Source organism: Urocampus carinirostris, chromosome 4 (assembly GCF_059441175.1).
Source record: "Urocampus carinirostris isolate Australia breed hairy pipefish chromosome 4, RoL_Ucar_1.0, whole genome shotgun sequence".
Classification (NCBI taxonomy): domain Eukaryota; kingdom Metazoa; phylum Chordata; class Actinopteri; order Syngnathiformes; family Syngnathidae; genus Urocampus; species Urocampus carinirostris.
In genome coordinates this window covers 1,038,715-1,059,405 of record NC_142352.1, presented here as the reverse complement: position 1 = coordinate 1,059,405, position 20,691 = coordinate 1,038,715, and the positions used below count along the sequence as shown (strand labels likewise).

Sequence of the window (20,691 nt, the reverse complement as noted above, 5' to 3'; positions counted from 1 at the left end):
CCCCTGCACTGTCTATCCTCTTGTCCAGTTGTTTCTTCAATGTCTTTGAAGAAGTGAAATCCATTTCTGCCAGTGGTGAGTATGGAACAGACGTTTTTTTTTAGGAAGAAGCCAGTAGGCAGGTTTCTGTGTCACAGTAGTGGTCTCCCTCAGTCTTGTGGCAGCTTCAACATAGAACAAAAGGGAAGCAACATGAGAACAACATTCCCCTAAACCTGCAACACAGTTGCAATGGGCACACAGAATCGATGATGACTTGTCAACAATGATCCATGGTTGTAAACTTGGCTGAGACAAACTCTGAGAATGTAGAACTTTCCCTTTCACAATCTTGTTTTCATCACTTTCGCTTGTGTGCACAGACACATCCCGAACCCAACCAGACACAAATCTGTCGTAGGCTTCCATACTTTTGTAATTTTGAAAATCCTTCAGTTCACAAAAGGGACTTGGGTGGAAAATAAGATAGTTAACAAGTTCGATGTAAGTCACACACGGCAACAAATCGGGATCAGACTTCCAGTCCTTGTTTTTAATTTTGTAGGGATCCAATTTTCCAATAAAATGCAACTTCGCAGCGTACCGCTCGCGTGCTTGCTTGTCTAAACTCTCCACGTAGTTTTCCATAGTGTTGATGGACAAAATCCGTACACAAACGAAGCTAGTTGAGTAAATAAATAGACAAACTGAGTAAATATTTGCTCCTCTCGCTATCACCGCTTGTAATCGACAGACTTCCAAGATGGCGGCACGAAGCCGTGTTACTATTTTTAGCACAAAGCGCGGAGCCCTCTATAGCCCTAAATCACGAAGAGTCTCAAAGGGCTTCACAGATTATTACATTATATTACACAGACTATTTTTCAGCTGACGAGAAGAGGAGGTTATTCATATGCTATGGAGTAGAAGTGAGTTTTAAGTTTAGATTGAAACTTTTCTACTGAGGTTGCAGATCGGATCTCAGGGGGAAGAGCATTCCACAGCACCGGTGCCCGGATGGAGAACGCTCTCGAACCAGCAGAACACTTCTTTGTTCTTGGGATCACCAGAAGACCGGCACTCTCAGATCGTAGGTTTCGGACCGGGACATAAGGGAAAATCAGATCTGAAAGATTAGAGGGAGCAAGTCCATGTATGATTTTGTAAAATACTAAGAGAACCTTGAAATCACATCTATGGCTAACTGGGAGCCAATGCAGGTTAGCCAAAATCGGTGTTATGTGATCGTACTTTTTTGTCCTAGTTAAAAGCCTCGCTGCGGCATTTTGTACCAGCTGAAGAGACTTGATTCTAGACTTCGGGAGACCAGAGAGTAGTGCATTACAGTCATCGAGACGGGAGGTAACAAACGCATGAATTATAATTTCCGCATCAGACTGAGACAGTATTGAACGGATTTTGGCAATGTTACGAAGATGGAAGAAAGCGGTTCTAGTAATTTTCTTTACATGCATTTCAAAGGATAGATCAGGGTCAAATATGACACCTAAATTTTTAACTGAGTCACTCTGTGTGATGTGACATTTGTCAATGTTCACAGCCGTTTTTGAGAATAAGTCACGGCATTTAGATGGACCAATGACTAACATTTCGGTCTTTTCAGAGTTAAGACGCAAGAAATTGAGTGACATCCACTCTTTTATCTCAATGAGGCAGGCCTCCAAATTTCCACAGTTTAGTGTGGTAGATTCCTCCAACGGAAGATAGAGTTGAGTGTCGTCTGCGTAGCAGTGGAAGCTGATATTGTACTTGCGAATAATATCACCTCATGGAAGCATGTAAATGCTGAAAAGAAGGGGGCCGAGCACTGAACCCTGCGGAACACCGCAGGTAACATTAAAGGGCTCAGATGTCATTTCACCATATTTAACACAGTGCGTCCTATCTGAGAGGTAGGATCTGAACCACGAGAGGACGGTTCCTGAGAGACCAATCCATTTTTCCAACCGTTCTAGTAGGAAATTGTGGTGCACTGTGTCAAAAGCAGCACTAAGATCCAGCAGCAGCAAAAGTGATGAAGCGCCAGAATCCATTGCCAGTAGGAGATCATTTGTTACCTTGATCAGAGCTGTCTCAGTAGAGTGGTTAACCTTGAATCCTGATTGCATGGATTCAAAAAGGTTATTCTCGGATATGAAAACATTCAGCTGCTGTGCCACTACTTTTTCAAGTACTTTAGAGAGGAAAGGTAGGTTTGACACAGGTCTATAATTACTTAAGATTTCTGGATCAAGGTTGGGTCATTTCAGTGTGGGTTTAATAACGGCGGACTTAAAAGCTGCTGGAACTACACCTGAGGAGAGTGATATGTTTATAATATTTAGAACTGAAGGTCCAAGGACGCCAAAAAGACTTTTAATAAGTGAACCTGGGAGCGGGTCGAACTGGCAAGTTGTCGGTTTGGCCGCATTCACCACCTGTTTGAGATCATCAAGTGACAGTTCACTAAAACCGGACAATTTCCCAGGACAGCCACCCTGTCGTGCATCTGTAGATTTCAGCCCTTTAATATGTGTGGTATTAATAATTTCTTTAGCAATTTCTTCCTGTATGCATTGAATCTTCTTAGTAAAGAAGACCATTAAGGTATGAGCAGAGTGCGTCGAACTATCTGCGATAGTCTGTTGCCTTGTAAGCGATGCTACAGTGTCAAAAAGGGCTTTGGGATTGTTCTTTTGAGACGGAATCACCTTCGAAAGGTAGGCCGATTTTGCAGAGGCAAGGGCCGCTTTATACTTTAACAAGCTGTCACACCAGGTTTGATGGAAAATCTCAAGCTTGGTAGCACGCCATTTTCTTTCCAATTTCCTGCATTCTTGTTTAGGGACACTACAATAAATAGAAGATTAGCTGGAGAGCAACTAGCCGCATGCATGCATCCATGCGCCGCCATTTTGAAAACAAGTCACTTTTACTCTCAAATGTTTCGTTACTTTTTAGAAATAATCGTTTATTGAAGTAGTTTTTCGATTATTTGTTTTTATCTAGATAGACAGAATGTAAACCACGTTTTACATTGTGTGCCCACATGTGATAATTTAATAATATGTTTAAGAATTCTCTTGACTTTGTGACCGTGTTCCTGTGACGTCATGCGCGCACCCGGAAGTAGCCAGGCAGCCATTGTGGATGGGTCCTGCGTACACGGTCACGCGTTAGCATGGGGCTACACTGTTATGTTACCGGCTGCTCAAATGAAAGTGGAAGATGTAAGGCGTCGTTTTTTCGTCTCCCTGCAATAATTACATCCCAGGGCGAGAGAACAAAGGAATTGTCTACTAGGAGGCGACAAACGTGGTTATCGTGGCTTAGTAGAGCTGACCTAAGACCCAAATCTTATCCCTATGTGAGAGTCTGTTCTGAACATTTCGTAAACGGTAGGTGATCAAGAACGGAAAGTCGTTTTAGAATGAATGTAAGGTCGTATTTTTGTTGACTGTCTCTTGAGTAGTTGCTGCTAAATGTTGCACTTTTCATTGCTCACGATCACGTCGTTGTGCTTTGTAGATAGACGAAAGTATTTCAAACTAAGACATTTTTGGGCGCTATCCATTCACCCTGCAAACCAAGTTAAGCAGATGGATGAAATAGTGATTTGTTAAGCAACAACAAAAAAGTCAACATATATGTGAAACCTACATTTTCCCACTTACAGTATTTGGGTTTATATTTGTTGCTGCTAAACATGATTGCACAAAACTATGGAAAATGTATAGCCTGTGACTTATTTAAGGATGTTTATTGCTGCCAATTGGTATTCCACTTCTTTTCTATTTTTCTTTATCATAACTAAGGCCATTGTAGTCAAGTCCTGTTTATTTGTTTGGCCCTTAATCACAAAGAGACTCAAAGGGCTTCACAGGTAATTGCAAACCACAGACTATTATTACAGACTATTATTACACCATCCCCTGATCTAAAACCTACATGAGGGCAAGAAAAACCTCAAGTCAAGTCATATTTATTTGTGACGCCCTTAATCACAAAGAGTCTTAAAGGGCTGCACAGACTTTTGCAAACCACAGACTATAATGACACCATCCCCTGATCTAAAACCTACATGAGGCCAAGGAAAAACTCAAAAACCTCAAGTCAAGTCATGTTTATTTGTGACGCCCTTAATCACAAAGAGTCTTAAAGGGCTGCACAGATAAAAGACTATTGCAAACTACAGACTCGTATGACACCATCCCCTGATCTAAAACCTACATGAGGGCAAATAATACACAAATATTGTCAACATAAAATATAGGTTGTTCGTATGCTATAGAATAGAAGTGTGTTTTAAGTTGTGGTTGTAAATAATTGTTCCTATTTATTCTGACAGTCTTCTCTGTCATTTTCTTCAAAGTCATGGACTGTTCACTCTGCTAGCCTCTGGGAAGAGGTACTGCAGTGTGCGGTGCAGGACCACCAGGCTCCGCAATAGTCTAGTCCCCCTGGCCATTAGACTGTTAAATGGTCAATCTAACATATAGTTAACTTAAATCTAAACGGCTGCTAATCTGACTTTTTGCACTACTGGCAGTTTTTTTTATAGCTTGCCACTCCTTGCACATTGCTCTCTGCACTATTGTAATTACAGCGTTATTGTTACAGTGTTAATGTTACTGTGTACCTGACTTGTTAACCTGACTGCCCATTTTGCACATCTGGTTAGCTACTCTTCTGCACTATCGGCACTATGGTAAAATACTATACGTAGCCAAAATACAATACAACATTATTTATATCTGTACATTCAAGGAAACTGTGGGGGTCAGATGCATCGACATTTCGTTCTGTATACACGTGTACTAGAATGACAATAAAGTAGATCTGAATCTGAATCTGAATCAAGCAGTTTAGATTGATAGATGGATAGATACTTTATTCATCCCCGTAGGTAAATTCACACTTCCAGCAGTATTCTTGTGTTAAAAAATAAAATGAAAGATATAGAATACAAACTTACCCAATATAACGTTGTGTTATAGAGTATTCAAATAGTGCTACGGAAAATACACACTGTCATGAAAATAGGGTAATATGCAATTGTGGGGGTGGGGTTTCATGTGGGCTTTTACTCCCCCGGCTGGAGTTAAAGAGCCTCATGGCATGAGGAAGAAATGATTTCCTCAGTCTGTCTGTGGAACAAGACAAAACTTTTTACTAAACTTTTATTCAACAGGCAAGCCATCCGACCTGTACTATTACGACGACATGGACTGGGCCCCTTCTCTCAAACTTGGCCACCAGAAACCTCTCCGCATCCCATCACAGTGTCTTGCGGATAAAGTAAAACAACGACGTAAGAAGAAAAGGGTCTTGGAGGCAGCAGCTGTATCAGGTGATCACCAACATTTTTATTTTTTTCTGTCTAATTCATGCATGCATTTTTTGAATAAAGGTGGGAATTCTCAGAATTTTACGTATCCATCCGATCAAAGTTTATACACAGGAGTATCGATCGATACTGATCTGATACTTTTATTTTGGATCTGCCATGATCATTGAAAATGTGACCACTCCCCCTTGAGTTTGTTTGTAGTTATGATAAACACTACACAAATATTTTAGACACTAAAAATGCAATGAAAGGAATATCCAATGAGAAATAAGAGAGAAAGAGAGAAGGGGAGGAAGAGAGAGAAGAGGAAAGCAAAAAAGAGAGAGAAAGAGAAAAGGTAAAATAAGGTGAGCGAGAGAGAGAGAGTCAGAGAGAGAGAGAGGGACAGAGAGATCGAGACCGACCTGGCTTTGGCAACATCAAGTGGACATATTTCAACCTGCAGCTCGTTTTTCTCTGGCGCTTCTCTCAGCGTTGTCTCGCGGGCCGGATTCAAACCTTTAGCGGGCCTGAGTTTTCATTCATTCATTCGAGTGAATTTCTCTTCAGGGTAGCAATAATTTCCATCTTTCTTTCTGTCTCGCCATCAGCACTGAACGCAGACGACATCCGCGAGCTGAAAAGTATCGCCCCAAATTCTGTTGCGCTCACAAGCTTCGAAGACAGTAACGAAGACGCTGCGTCTGAGGACACCGACCATGAGGAACAACGGGGAACGCGGGAACCTTCGACTTCCTTATTCAGTAGCGCCAACGCTAAACGATCGCCACAGGAAATATCGGTGAAAGGCAAGGAAATGTTACTTGAACGAAAAACCAAACCTCTCCCTTTCTTTCTCTTATTAGGAATTAAACTATAAATTAAATAAAACTATATAATACATTTAGCGTTTACCAAATTGTTCGGATTAGTTGTCTGACTCCATTAACCAAACAACCAACATTCACCCAACAATGCGCGCGCTCGTTTCTTGATGGAAAAGATGAACAAGAAAGCCGACATTTTCACACGGGGGCAGATTTCATTTCATTAACAATTTAACTAAGTTTACTCCATCGAAAACGGCCGAATTAGTGTCGCTGGAGTCTCTGGGAAGCCCTCTTCTGAAGTGCTTTAGCTCTCATTGGCCATCCTCTCCCCGCTCAATGGCGCGCCGACCTCCTCCCATGGGCGTGCCAATGAAGCCCCCTGGGCTTCACCATCTCGGAAAAGAGCGTCGCGATGTCTGGAATAACCAAAACAACAGCGAGCGTTTCTACATCATCAGGGCCTTTCAGCGTCTGGATGTGCTGATTATCTTATCAGCCTTACGTCCCGTTTCTGCCGTTCCTGTAAACAACATTTTCTACTAGGGTGCCGTGACATCGCACCACAGCCCAGCCAGTGAACATCTTTTGCATTAAATGGAATTTGTATTCAATTGTATAAAATCCTTTATAGTCAAATGTATAAAATCCTTCAAGGGCTATACAAATAAACTCAACATGACTTGATTGTATATATTTCGAATCCACATAATGACGTCTTTCTTTTTGTCCCGTCGTCAGCGCTGACTATCGACGACATCTGTGAGCTGAAAGTTTTTGCCCCGGATGCTGTCGTGCTCACAAGCTTCGATAATACCGACGGTGAGGAACAATCGGGAATGCCGGAGCACTCGGTTTCTTTATTAGTCTTGTCTAATCCCTTACAGTTGGAAGATGTCCAGAAGCCAGAGAAATGTAATCAGCCGAAGGACAAGTATAGTCCACATATCAATTTATTTAGCCAAATCAAAGAGTGGAACAAATCGTCTCTCTCTGCCATGCCAATATTACGATCGTGTGCAGGAGATGGGTTCCGGAGTCTCCCCCTCTTATATCCCATGCCAATGAAATGTTCACGCCCGATGATCAAGCCTCTGGCTGATTGGTCCGCGGACATCGATGCAAATTTCCCAACCATGATTTGAAGAATGGGAGGAGGGGTAATAGGTTATCACCCTCCTGAGAGAATGGTACCAGGCACATACTTTAATACTCCAGGCGAGGTGAGAAGTCATTGTTATCTGCACAGAATGGAAGAAAAGGCACATTTCAAGGCAACGCGCGGTTCACGACACCCTTGCACTCAAGGCTTAGGTCAAACTTAGGACAAGTATTTTTGAGTATAAGTCAAATAAAACTGCGTATAAAATAGTATATAACCTCACTACTTAGGGTTAACTTGGATGTTTTTGGGATGCTGGTTAATTGGTCTCAGTTATGAGCATGATCCAGGAACAAATTATTATAGAAATATCACTGTATTTTAATTTTCTCAGACAGTCCTGTATTTCAGGAAAATTCACTTATGTCTTCGGCATAGAGGCGTTGCTTCTATCTTCTCTTAAGACCATATCTGATTCGCTTTATCGCTTTTTATTATTGGGCACCTGCAAAGTATATTTTACAGGATGGTTGTTCATTATTTTGACTATTATTGCTTATCATTGTTCGTTGTTAAGACTATGTAGTTTGCAATAATCGGTGGTCTGTGCAGCCCTTTGAGACTCCTTGTTTCATAGCACCCCGTGAAATGTGCTCCAGAAATATGCACAAAAGCACAGAGAAATTTTGATCGCAGAGGGAGAAGTTGTTTATTGATATTCGTCAGTGTCCAAACAACGTTCTCATTCGTCTTAGAGACTATCAGCTTTGTTATACCCTCCGGAGCAGACACATCACGTCAGAAATATCACATGTTGCTTAGTGTGTCCTCTCCCGATGACGCGCATGTTTTTCCTCAACGTGCATGCTTCCAGGAATTGACTATGTTTTTCTCAGAATGTTTTCGTCCTTTTTCGATTCTCCAAAATTACACCGATTTCCAAGAAAAGCGTTGGAGTCTGCCTGACCCAGCCAGGTTCTAGACCAAATATTATATATATACCAATTATTAATAACACTCGCTGACATTTAAACTCGCAAGAAAGAAGCCTGGAATTTCCTGTCCAAACAAATGCGTCCTCATTTTGTCGATAAGCTCCGACTCCATTAGTCCACAACACTTGTAATTAAGGGCTATACAAATAAACATGACCTGACTTAACTGTCACGTAATTGTCACAATCGGCCACTCATGTTGTGTTCTTTGATTCTCACACCCTTTCGGAGGATCTGCTTTTGTAATCTAGAACTATTAAAAAGAGTTAGGGGAGGATCTTTAGGACAGGTTGGACTTTAAAGTTTGTAAACCATTGATGTTGTTGTGGATTATTGGTGTCTAGCTTGACATAAGGAGAACACATTTGTGTAAAACGGGAAATTCCAGGCTTGTTTCTCCCGAAGGTAAATGTCAGCGAATCTTATTATTAATTGCCTTGGGCTGCCAAGTAATAACATTCTTCTTGGCGTGGAACATGCGGTCAAGCCAGGAATTTGGATGTCAGCCCGACCCCAAGGAGTTCTTGGAAATTGTGTAACTGTGGAAAATCGAAAGAGGACGAAAACATTCTGGAAAAAAAAATTGTGTGTGGTAACATGCATTTTGAGATAAACATGTGCGTCATTGTGAGGGGGACGTGTTAAGTAATATGAGATGTTGTCTGAGGACATATAAAAATCTAATTGTCTCTTAGACGAATGAGAACTGTATTGAACTTTGACGAAGATAATTAAACGGCTCTCCCTCTCTTGCCAAGACTTCTCCCTGCATCTTGTTTTACATGTTTTGGGGCGGGGCGATAAGGTCACCTCCGAAAATGTCTCCTCTCCTTATTTTGAGTGACTACTAGAGTTGAAACTTATCAGTGATAAAGATTAGACAATACATAGAACTTTGAGCAGTTCTTTTGACTAAAAAATTGACTTTTTTTCCCAATTGTGTCCTCCAGGCTACGATAGAATACGCCCTCATTGCGAGTGTCTCCAAACAAAAGAAGAGACGGCGCAAAGAGATGGCGAAGACGAGCAAGAGTGTCGCTCCATTAAAGAAGAACCGGACGACTTTTCCGTTACACTGATCAATGAAGAGACGCTTCCTCTTATCAAAAAGGAAGAGGAGGAGGACGACATCACCGAGAAATCTCTAACGTGGAAAGGCGAAAACGGAGATTCGTCACGGGAAGACGACGGCGTCACCTCCCACTCCTCCGACACCGACTCGGACGACGAACTCCCGGACAACCGACCGGTCTTTAACGCCGACAAGGAAAGCTGGGAATGCTCCCGTTGCGATAAAGCGTACGCCCGAGTCTCTCTTTTCAAAAAGCACCGCTGTCTCCACTTCGGAGAAAAACTCTACAACTGCTCAATTTGCGGGAAACGATTCTCGGATGACGGTTTGGACCTCCTCCATCGGTTTCACGGCGAGAGCATTTGGCCCGCCACCTCCCCGGTCATGGAAACGGCAGCTTTCCAGACGGGAACGCTCGAAGAACGGAGCAGTCTCTGGTTTTCCTGCGTTGTCTCTGGAATGGATGAGGAAAGAAAGAAAAAGTATCTGGACAAACTGGATCAGGCGGGCCTTGGCGATCCATTTACTTTACCGTCTTATATTTTCCACCCCCTTAAATGCTGTCAGGTCCTCCCAAACGTGACTTATTTAGCAATTTTGGATTTTCTCATGCACAAGTCGTCACATTACACTCAAGAGGAGTTAAAAGACTTAAAAAGAATCGACGCCTATCAGCATTTTCAAGTGGAGAACGTGCGTGGGACCGGAATATGGGAAATTCCCGGGAGAGGGCGATTTCTCATCGTGTCCAAGGTAAGATTTCATTTATCCGTTAAAAAAGGAATCATGTTCAAAAAAGAACTACAAAGAAAAAAGGTACCGTATTTTCCGCGCTATAGGGCGCACCGGGTTATAGGGCGCACCCCGAAAAAATAGTTTTTGGTCCTATATTTGACATACATAAGACGCACCGGATTATAAGGCGCTACAACGGGAACGTGGACAAAACAGTCAGATGGTTCAGTCCAACTGATTACCCCCTTAACATTCCCAAAGCTTGCAAAGAAGCAAATACGTGTCGTAGACACGTGCGGATGCGGTGGCCGTACGATGTCACTTAAATGCGTCATTTCAAATATCATTCGGAAGGTTAAAGTCTTGGAATTCAAGAAATGCCAACCATTCCTTAGTTTCCATTTTCTTTTTCGCTCGCAACTTTACTGCGCATATGACAATAAACACTTCGAATTGGGTAGAATTCACTCAACTCATCACAGCAACATCAAGATCGTTCTAAAACAAGATACCGGGAAAATATAAAGCCGCATAACTCAGCTAAGTTCTCACGTTCAATAATGATACGCAATCATGGTCTTTTTACAACCGTGAGTGTAGTAAATATAGGAGAGTCAAATATTTACAAATACAGACTAATGAAACCTATTTCTTTATGACGTAGTATAGCAAGATTGCTCTTTAGTCATCTTTCTCGGCCTATTGCAGGGTTTGTTTTGGCCCTCTAGCCAATCCGAGGCTCCGTATAACTTCCGCCAATAGCGATCGATTTAACGGATGATTGAAACATCTTTTTCGGCCAATTGCAGGGTTTGTTTTGGCCATCTAGCCAATCCGAGGCTCCGAATAACTTTTGCAAATAGCAATCGATTCAAATGATGATTGACACATCGGTTAGCCAATGAAACACCGGTATATAAATCCCAGCATACACCGCGGACTACTCCATGTTCGGGGGAAAATCGAGTTGGCGACTGTTGCGAATTTAATATTGAGCCATATATAAGGCGCACTGTATTATAAGGCGCATGGTCAGCTATTGAAAAAAATTAAGACTTTTAGGTGCGCCTTATAGTGCGGAAAATACGGTAATCTGTTGATTATTACCTGAAAATACTTTAGTTTTCAAATGTACACGTAAATTTCCATACATTTTAAGATATCAAATCCTTTAAGTTTGATAAATTCTTTGTACTATTTCAATCATGATTTTATTGTTTATTTATATTTGTGGATATTATTTTGATACATTTTTATATTTGTGGTGGACTGATGCCTTTGTTTGAATGATAAGGAAATTGTGAGGGAAGAGGTGGAAGCAGCAGTTGGGTCGATGAATGAAGGGAAGGCTGCTGGGTCGGGTGGATATATGGTAGAGCAGGGGTCGGCAACCTGTGGCACGTGTGCCACTGCTGGGGTTAACCAGTGGCCGGCGAGCGCACGGCAAAATAATATGTTTTTTTAATGCGCATTTTTAGGTGAAATTCAGACATTTTCAGTTGTGCGAGAGTTATTTAGAGGCTTTACGGTAGCTCCCCTCCTCCTCTGCTCTGTGTGAGAGCGTGTCTGCGCCGCGCCTCGCAGAGGAGGAAAGATCTGTGTTTAGATCCACCCACAGAAACACCGTTTTCCCATCATTCTAAGAGTGAGTACATTTTTTGGAGACACCCTGTATACAATTGTTTGTAATTTAGTTTAAATCTGTGAACATTTTGCGTTGTTTCATTTGTAAAGTCAGACCGTTCCAGAGTTTCATACAAAGTAGAGACAATCAAAAATATGTTTGTCAGAGGCGGCAGTGGCTTAGGAGGTAGAGCGCTCGTCTTGGGATCAAGAGATCGCAGTTCGAATCCCGGCTCCTCCGTGTTAGATGTCGAAGTGTCCTTGGGTAAGACACTGAACCCCTAAAGCACCCACTAAGCAGGTTAGCATAGCTGCACGGCCGCTATTGGGAAAGTCTTGACTTGAAAAGCGTTATATAAATGCAGAGCATTTCATTTCACCTCTGGTATACCTGACTTCATTCATTGTTTGATAATTTTATTTCTTCTGCGTAATACGAGTGGAAAATACAACATTCTCTCCCTATTTCAGGTGATGCGCCCCAGCCTGAACAAGGGGTCCCCCCTGCGGGTTTGGGCAGCGGTGGAAAAAACGGGCGGGGTTCTCTCCTGCCACTGCACGTGCATGGACGACCTTTCCGACTGCTGCCCCCATGTGGTCGCCGTCCTCCTTGCAGTGGAAACGCAAGCGATGATAGCGGACGAGGCCGGCCGCAACCCGTCCAGAAACCTGGCGGACCGTGACGTTACGAGTCCTACGAATACGTGGAGGGCGGCGGAGGAGGGGAACCGGGACCGGGACATCCCCCTACCTTCGGCCGAGGAGAAGCTCACCTTCTATAAAAGCCTTTCCAAGTCGGTCTTGAGTTGTCCCCTCCTTAGCGTGTTGCCGAACGAGTGCAAGAAGTTGTTGCCGTTGTCGCTGTTTAAAAGTCTCCCTCCGCCGCTCACGAGTCTGTATCAACCTCAGTACGAGCGCAGCAGTGAGGAGGAGTTGCAGGAAATCGCCGATCAGGTCGGAAGGAGCATGCAGATCTCAGAAGAGCAGGTAGGAGTCCTTTTCTGTTCAAACATGAGTTGTGACCAATGTTTCCTCTAAGCTGCGCACTACCCAGAGCTATTCCGCGCACAAGAACATCTAGCCAGCTCACAAAAATCACGGCTTGAAATTGCTAATTAAGAAGCGACAGTGCATGATGGTAAAAATACACGGGTTCCCCTGACGCTGTGTTCGAAATGCGGTATTTTGAAGTCAAGGTCGAAGTAGAACGAAGTTGAGTAAAGTCAGTAGAGTTTTTTGAGAACCGGCTTCTTCGGCTCGACTCACTAAAAAGAACCAGCTCTTTCGGGTCCCAAACGGCTCTTCAGGTTTTTTTTTGCTTATTTAATCCATACTCAACCAAATATGATGTAAAATTGTGCACAAAATGACTTAAAGGAAGGGGGGAAATGGAACAAAAAGACAAAAAAATACCAAAATGAAAAAGTAGTGAAAGCTGATAAAAAAACGAAGCTAAAGGAGAGAAAAAGAGAAATAAAGTGCAGGAAAAATTCTGAAAAATGCCAGAAGAAAAGAAAGAAACAAATAAAGGGAAAAAAGGTAATAGAGAAGAAAAAAGTAACAGCTAGGGAAAAAAAACACAATAAGATTTTTTTTAAAGGAATTTTTAAAAAAAGGAGAAAAAAAACAGGGAAAAAGAAGAAAAAGTTTGTGTTGCATTGAAATAATTTCCAATGATATCAAGTGAATCTTGTTGCCAACATTGTAATTCCACTAAAAAATGTGATTAAGTACAGTTCTGTATCTCACAACCGACCAAAAAAGCCCCCAAAAATGTTAGTATTATGTGACAAAAGATATCAGAAAAAAAAGGAAATGGAAATCTTGTTCAAGAACTGTTGTGAAAACAAATGACGTTTGTAGGCCTTGCAACCTTTGCAATCGTTCATTTAAAAGAGAGGAATAATTTTGCATTGCCGGAAACTCTGAAAAATGTAACGTGATGTCGAGATGTTTGATAATGAAGTCGTTGCCACACTTGGGATTGCCGTTGCTCACTGTTGCTTCAAGCGTTGCTCACCGACTTAGTGTGAACGCTCAGACCCGTATGGAAAATTAGAGGCAACATTGGTTTTGACAACTTTGGATCTTAAACTTGTCCTGTCCTAAGAAGATAAAGAAAAAACGTGATCCAGCAACTATTCAATTTTGAGGTTATTTACGTTTTGTGTTTTATTTGATTACTCATTTGAACTCGGGGGCCACACGATACAACAAACATTCTGTCGGGGGCCAGACTAGTAGATTCAAGAGAAAGAAAAAGAGACAAAGAGAAAAGAGAAAGAGGGAGGGAAAAGGAGAGAGGGCGGGACAAATAATGAAAGCGAGAGATAGGGGGAGAGAGTGAGAAACAAAAGATAAAAAGTCGTGAGAGGGGGAAAAGAAAGGGAGAGGAAGAAAGAAATCCAAAGAAAAATAGAAAAACAGAAGGAGAGAAAAGAAAAAAGAAAGCGCGAAGGGTATGAAGAGAGAAAGAGAAAAGGAAAAAAGGAAGTTGGAGCAAAAGAGGTTAAAAGACACAGAGAGAGAAAGAGACAAAGAGATAGATAGATAGAACAAAGGAAAAGAAAAAGAGACAGAGTGGGAGAAAAGGGGTGGGAGAGAGAGAGAGAGAGAGACAAGTACAGTGTCTTTGTGAGAGGCACCTGGCTTTGGCAACATCAAGTTGACATATTTCAACCTGCAGCTTGTTTTTCTCTTGCGCTTCTCTGACTGTTGTCTCGCGGGCCGGATTCAATCCCTTACCGGGCCTGATCTGGCCCAATGGCCGCCCGTTTGACACCTGGGATTTAGTTAGTGCTACTTAAAATACACACTGTAATAAGAGGGTAATATGCAAATGTGGGGGTGTGGTTTCATGTGGGCTTTTACTCCCCCGGGTGGAGTTCAAGAGCCTCATGGCATGAGGAAGAAATGATCTTCTCAGTCTGTCCGTGGAACAATACTGTGACAGCGGTCTGTCGCTGAAGCTTCTCTTCCGTTTGGAGATGATAAGCACAAGGAGGAATACAAACTAGTCTTAAAGTGACCAAACTGCACCCTTTTTCTCTTTTTTTTTTTTTTGCCAAGACATTTTCTCACTTCAATCTTGAAGTGACAGTGTTTATGATTGGGGCACTACATGTCACTGTTTTGTGTTGCGCAACTGAAAACGAGCACTAAGGAGAACACAAACGACGGAGACTCAAAGACACATTAAAACCTTGAAATTTGGCCCTCTTAGGTGTTGGGAATGAAATATTAAAATGTAGCGTTGACCAAATTGTTCGAATGAGTTATCTGACTCCATTAACCAAACACAACCTACAATCTCCTAACAATGCGCGCTCATTTCTTGATGGGAAAAGATGGACAAGAAAACCCGACATTTTCACACGGGGGCAGATTTCATTTCATTAACAATTGAATTAAGTGAACTCGATCAAATACGGGTGAATTAGTGTCGCTGGAGTCTCTGGGCAGCCTTCTCTGAAGTTCTCTAGCCTTTTTTTCCTCGGCCCACGTCTTTCCGCAAGATGGTGTGCCGGCTCCTCCCATGGGCCTGCCAATGAAGCCCAAACGTGAGCTCCACCACCTCGCCGCGATGTCTGGAAAAACTCAAAACAGCGGAGAGAATTTCTCAAACAATACCTGCCGTCCTCCGTCATCAGGGCCTTTCTGCGTCGTCGGATGTCCTGACTATCTTATCAGCCTCACGTCCCGTTCCCACCATTCTTGTGAACAATATTTTCTAGCAGGGTGCCCTGAACTTTCACTGCTCATGCGGTGAAAATCTTCATTGCACTCAATAAATGTAACTTGTATTCAATCGTATAAGATCCTTTATAGTCAAATGTATAAAAATCCTTCATTAGGCTTCCGTAGGTGACATTTGAGATCAAGTCACATGACTTGGTTCCTTATTTATTTTTGACCTTCCAGGTAACGGCGATCGAAAAACTGACGCGCGAGGAGTCGTCCTGGTCGACGGCTCTATGGTACCAGCAGCGGGCCGGACGGCTAAACGCCGCCGACTACGCGGAGCTAACGCAAGCTAGCGTGCACACACCTCCGTTGAGGCTCATCAAGAGAATTTGCTACCCTCAAAGCTGCAAACTCAGTTTAGAGGACACCAGGTACCCCTATTTGGCTCGTTTTGGGGACTTTCCAGCATGTTTTGGTGTCTCCTGCTTCCAACATAGCTGAGTCAAATCATTAGCTTAATATTAAGTCATGGAGGAAGTTGTTGAGGATCATTATTTCCTGTCTCTGACTGCTAATAAGCAGCATGTGTTAATGAGATCAGAGATTAGCAACTAGCATCGCATTTACCACAGCCCCTTAAGTTATACAATCCTTCTTTTTGAATGAATAATTTACAGATGTTTTCCGGCACTATGTTTTTGTTGACTTTAAATAGCAGTTGTGCAGTGAAAAATCTTACTAAATCATCTAATTTTAATGATTCGTCAAGGTACTAGGTGTGGCTTCAAACTTTTGTCTCGCTTGTTTTCCTGCTAAGATGCCGGTGCTACACGTATCTGCAGACATTCCATTTCTGCATGTTCCAACTGGATATTTATTTGTGTTGTTAGAGCTCCCTCCGGTGGACCCCTTGATGCATAAATAGACTACACTGTTTAAAAAAAGTAGCTGTTACCATTTGTTTTATTTTTAGAAAATATTATATATTTTATGCAATTTTACGATCCATATCGAAATCAAATAAAAAAAATCAAGTGCGCAGTCGCAACCCGGGATCCATTCTTACATAAGCATGGATTGACTTCTATGTAGAGAAGTCAAACATTTACAACTCTTTCACAATGTCTACACTCATCTGCAGACATTCTATTTCTCCGTGTTCCAACTCGAGATTTATTTGTGTCGTTAGCGCTCCCTCCGGTGGCCCCCTTGATGCATAAATAGACCGCACTGTTTAAAAAAAGTAGCTGTTACCATTTGTTTTATTTTTAGAAAATATTATATATTTTATGCAATTTTACGATCCGTATCGAAATCAGATCAAAAAAATCAAGTGCGCAGTCGCAACCCGGGATCCATTTTTACATAATCATGGATTGACTTCTATGTAGAGAAGTCAAACATTTACAACTCTTTCACAATGTCTACACTCATCTGCAGACATTCCATTTCTGCGTGTTCCAACTCGAGATTTGTTTTGTGTCGTTAGAGCTCCCTCCGGTGGCCTTTTTTGTGCATAATTTGCCCAGTCCTGGTGTAAAAAGTGTCTTTTTCTGTCTTTGGATGAGGTGGGGGTGCAAACACGCCAAGACCTCCCTGAAGGTGTACTTCTCCATCCAAGCGACGGCGCACCGGGCCTTCAGCTGCCGACCGTGCGGGCTCCTGGTGTGGAAAGAGCGCCCCCACCTGGCGGCCTCGCCCGACAGCCTGGTGAGCTGCAGCTGCTGCGGCACCGGCTGCGTACGCCTCAAATGTCTTCCCTGCCTCCGATCGGAAAGCCCCGGTCCGGTGGATCACGACCACGGCCATTATTGCCACGGCCGCGGATTTTGCCAGGCTCCCCTGGCCCCCGACCACGTCTGTTATTTACGTCTGCAGGCGCTGATCCGGATCACCGAAAGCAAATATTGCGATTTTGTGATCTGGCGCCAAGAAACCATTTCCGTTCAGCGGGTGGCTTTCGATCCCGACGTCGACATGGACGAGGTTCGGGTCCGATTCATGTACCGGCATTTTATTTTGCAAGAGCTGTTAGCTAAACGCTATACCGTCAGTGACGCCTGATTTTTGTGTCCCTTAAAGCCCGAGTGTGTCATATTTGAGCACTGTATTGTCTAATGCGAAGGGGGTGGGCTCCAACAAGGACCCTAGTGAGAATAAGCGGCACAGGAAATGGGTGGGTGATATGCTGAGTACCCAAAACTATTTTTAGACTGAATGAAAGTAGAAGCAATAAATTTACACATTGTCCCTTTAAAGCAGGGGTCTCAAAATTGCAGCCCTTAGGATGATAGTTCGAGCCCCTTGCCTTAATGGTATGTGGTCTGCATTTCTATAGTGCTTTTAAAGTCAATGAAGACCTCCCAAAGCGCTTTACAATGTGCTTCACACTTACCCATTCACACACACACACACACTAATAGGGAGTCAGCCTCCAAACATTTTGAGGATAATCAAGATGGTAAATGGTCTGCATTTCTATAGCGCTTTTTGAGTCAATGAAGACCTCCCAAAGCGCTTTTCCAATGTGCTTCACACTTACCCATTCACACACACTCACACACCAATAGGGAGTCAGCCTCCAAACGTTTTGAGGATAATCAAGATGCTAAATGGTAAATGGTCTGCATTTCTATAACGCTTTTTGAGTCAATGAAGACCTCCCAAAGCGTTTTACAATGCGCTTCACACTTACCCATTCTCACACCCCAGTAGCGGTCATGCAGCCATGCAAGAAGCCGACCTGCTTATTGGGGGCATTCGGGATTCAGTGTCTTGCCCAAGGACACTTCAACATATAACACGAAGGAGCCGGGAATCGAACCTGCGATCTCTGGATCCCAAGACGAGCGCTCTTATTTGACCACTACGAGTATGTGTAATATTCTTTTGTGCAACCATTCAAAATGAAATTGACAGACTCAGAGTGACCATAAAACAACATTTTTCATTTCTTTTTTTTCTTTCGCCAGGTTTTGGTTTTAGGTACCATGAGCAACAAGATGGCGGACAATTATGTCAGCTTTGAAATGGTAGCCTGTTGAAAACGTTTGCTTTATTCCGATTTCAAAATCTTCGTTCGTTTTGGAAATTTCGGAATTTCGGTTCGTTTGGCAATTTCCATACTCGGCAGCCAATCAGAAGCCTGCATCGAATAACTTTGTGCTATCGGACTTTCCCGAACCTTATAAGGTCGTGCGTTGCATATCATTTTCCAAAGTAGACGCACAGAGAACGCAAGAAAAATGGGATAAGTGGTTAGGAATCAAGCCAAAAGCTCAGCCCTAAGATTCAAAAGAAGCTAACAAAATTGATGACGCTCACAAACGTAAACGTACATTAAAGTGTTTTTCTGTGATATAATCCTTGATATTTTGCAAAAATGTTTTTTTCTTTTGCGATGAGTCGTCTTACTTTGTTTCAACTTGTGAAAAACGGGTCAGGCAACTTTTCAGAGTTGTCTGCCCCCTGGTGTCCGCTAACTTTTTCTCACGACTTTCAGACACTGCTAGAGGTGAGGCTCGTTTTTTATAAACGAATGCCAATATCTCAACCTTACAGTCACTTCAAAATGCACATCTTCATGATAGTTCATGTATTTTTGCTAATTATTCAAATTAATATTTTATTTTTTGGATTTTTTTTAACGGGTTGCAATTTTGCCCCTAGGGGGCACTGATAATACACATTGTCCTTTTGAGTGCAGCCCTGGCATGTTATGCATTCATATTTTACTAGTGAGCTTTTACTAATGATTTTTTTTTAATCTTCAGATCTTATTTTGTGTATGATTTTAGAATAAAAATGATGCTGGAAAACGGTAATGTTTTTATTATTATATGGGCCAACCTCACCCAGACCCAATCCATGGCGGACCCCAGGTTAATTAATTTCGAGACCCCTGTGAAATAATTATATTTAGCGCCAACAGCAGGAAAAATGTTTCCCTGCGTTTCAGAATGACTTCTAAAATGATTCGATGAATGACTTTCTTCGATTTACTGTTTTTCCGGACACTATGGCGCACCTATAAAACCCCAAAAGTGTGCCTTCTAGACCAGAAATACGGTAAATACTATCATACATTAATGATTACAACTAAATGCTTCTACATCTGGTAACTAGTTATGAAGGAATGAATTATTTGTTATTGTGAAAGTAGATTTGATATGTTCTATGTTTTTTTTTTTGCTGAGATAGAAATAGTTCAATCTTGAAGGGACCACTAGATGGCGCTGGATTGTGTAGTGCAACCAAAAACGAGTGCTACAAAGCACAAGAAAGAATACAATGAATGGAGACTCATAGTGCTTAAACTGCATTTTTTTTGCCTTTCACATTTTTGGGTCGCTGGGGTTTCCGTATAAACAAGATGGCTGACTAATTTCAGCTACCTCTTGGTAAGGTTGACGTTATGTAAATGAAATGCGAATTTCTCAAAATGCACATTTATATGATTTGTGTATTTTTTACTTATAAAGCCCGCCTTTGTAGCATTTTTACTTGACTCACGGTGCAACTACAATACCCATAAATCACCGTACCGCGGAAGTGCAGCCAAACTCTAAAAATACTACTGCAAAAATAAGACGAAAATAATTGAATAATATTGGAAAAATTCTACAGAAATACTACAAAAGTAAATATCAAATTTTGTCGCGGTTGCCATGGCGCCCAATTGGCCCCGCTCGTGTAGCACCAGCTGCAGCTTGTTGACAGATTGGCTCCCTGTCAGTATTTCAACTCTGTCCTGTCAGTCTCCTTTTGTCGGTCCGTCTGCGAATCTCCGTTTTTACACGGCAAGTCCTTTTTCGCCTGTTTTTGCTCCTGTTTGTCTCCCATTACGATCTGTTTTGATCTCGACCACGTTTACTCTCCCGTCCCGAATAACGGTCCGTTTCCGGTCTCGGCTTTTGACTTGTTTCCGTTCCTGACACCGCCATGGCTCACCGCAAGAGTCCCTCTTCCGCGTCTGAGCAACCTGCTCCCCGATCCCCAGATCACGTGTGCGTTCCTTTCCCTTCTTTCCAATAAAACTGTGAGAAACATTACGCGAGTGGGTCCTGTTTCCGTTCTGGTCTCTGACAAATTTCGGGCTTATAATGGGCTCGATATATTATGTTGCAAAACGAATGTTATTACATCAATTTCTTTTAAAACAAAAAGAAATATAACCTATTTATTCATGATTTGCTTCTAAATGGGATAGGTCTCCAAGCTTGGGCCCCCGGGCCATTTTTTTTTAACCTCAATGCGGCCCTCGACACCAAATAGTTGGAGTACATCCCTTGACGGGAAAATACGGTTTCCGTTCACGACGGGCGCTATCGAATCATCGGCGGCCA

The 20,691-nt window shown here is 42.4% G+C and overlaps 1 protein-coding gene across 2 annotated transcripts; it reads left to right on the top strand.

Moving 5' to 3' along the window:
• The first annotated feature begins 3,121 nt into the window (after nt 1–3,121).
• On the top strand, nt 3,122–20,358 carry LOC148366611 (uncharacterized). Of its 2 annotated transcripts, XM_088333408.1 has the most exons (8): nt 3,122–3,377; nt 5,171–5,329; nt 5,920–6,117; nt 6,877–6,957; nt 9,183–10,057; nt 12,134–12,649; nt 15,584–15,777; nt 16,915–20,358. In XM_088333408.1, the coding sequence occupies exons 1-8, from the start codon at nt 3,161–3,163 to the stop codon at nt 17,408–17,410; spliced, it is 2,736 nt and encodes a 911-aa protein (XP_088189534.1). In that variant the 5' UTR covers nt 3,122–3,160; the 3' UTR covers nt 17,411–20,358. The 2 variants fall into 2 exon arrangements, with proteins under 2 accessions (XP_088189534.1, XP_088189535.1); XM_088333409.1 differs by lacking the exon at nt 6,877–6,957.
• Nucleotides 20,359–20,691: the final 333 nt, after the last annotated feature.

Excerpts from the sequence above, each read along its gene's own strand:
- LOC148366611 (XM_088333408.1), top strand. The coding sequence starts at position 3,161 with ATGGGGCTACACTGTTATGTTACCGGCTGCTCAAATGAAAGTGGAAGA. Across the intron at positions 10,058-12,133 it reads GATTTCTCATCGTGTCCAAG|GTGATGCGCCCCAGCCTGAA; the intron begins GTAAGATTTCAT and ends TCCCTATTTCAG. Across the intron at positions 15,778-16,914 it reads CTCAGTTTAGAGGACACCAG|GTGGGGGTGCAAACACGCCA; the intron begins GTACCCCTATTT and ends TCTTTGGATGAG.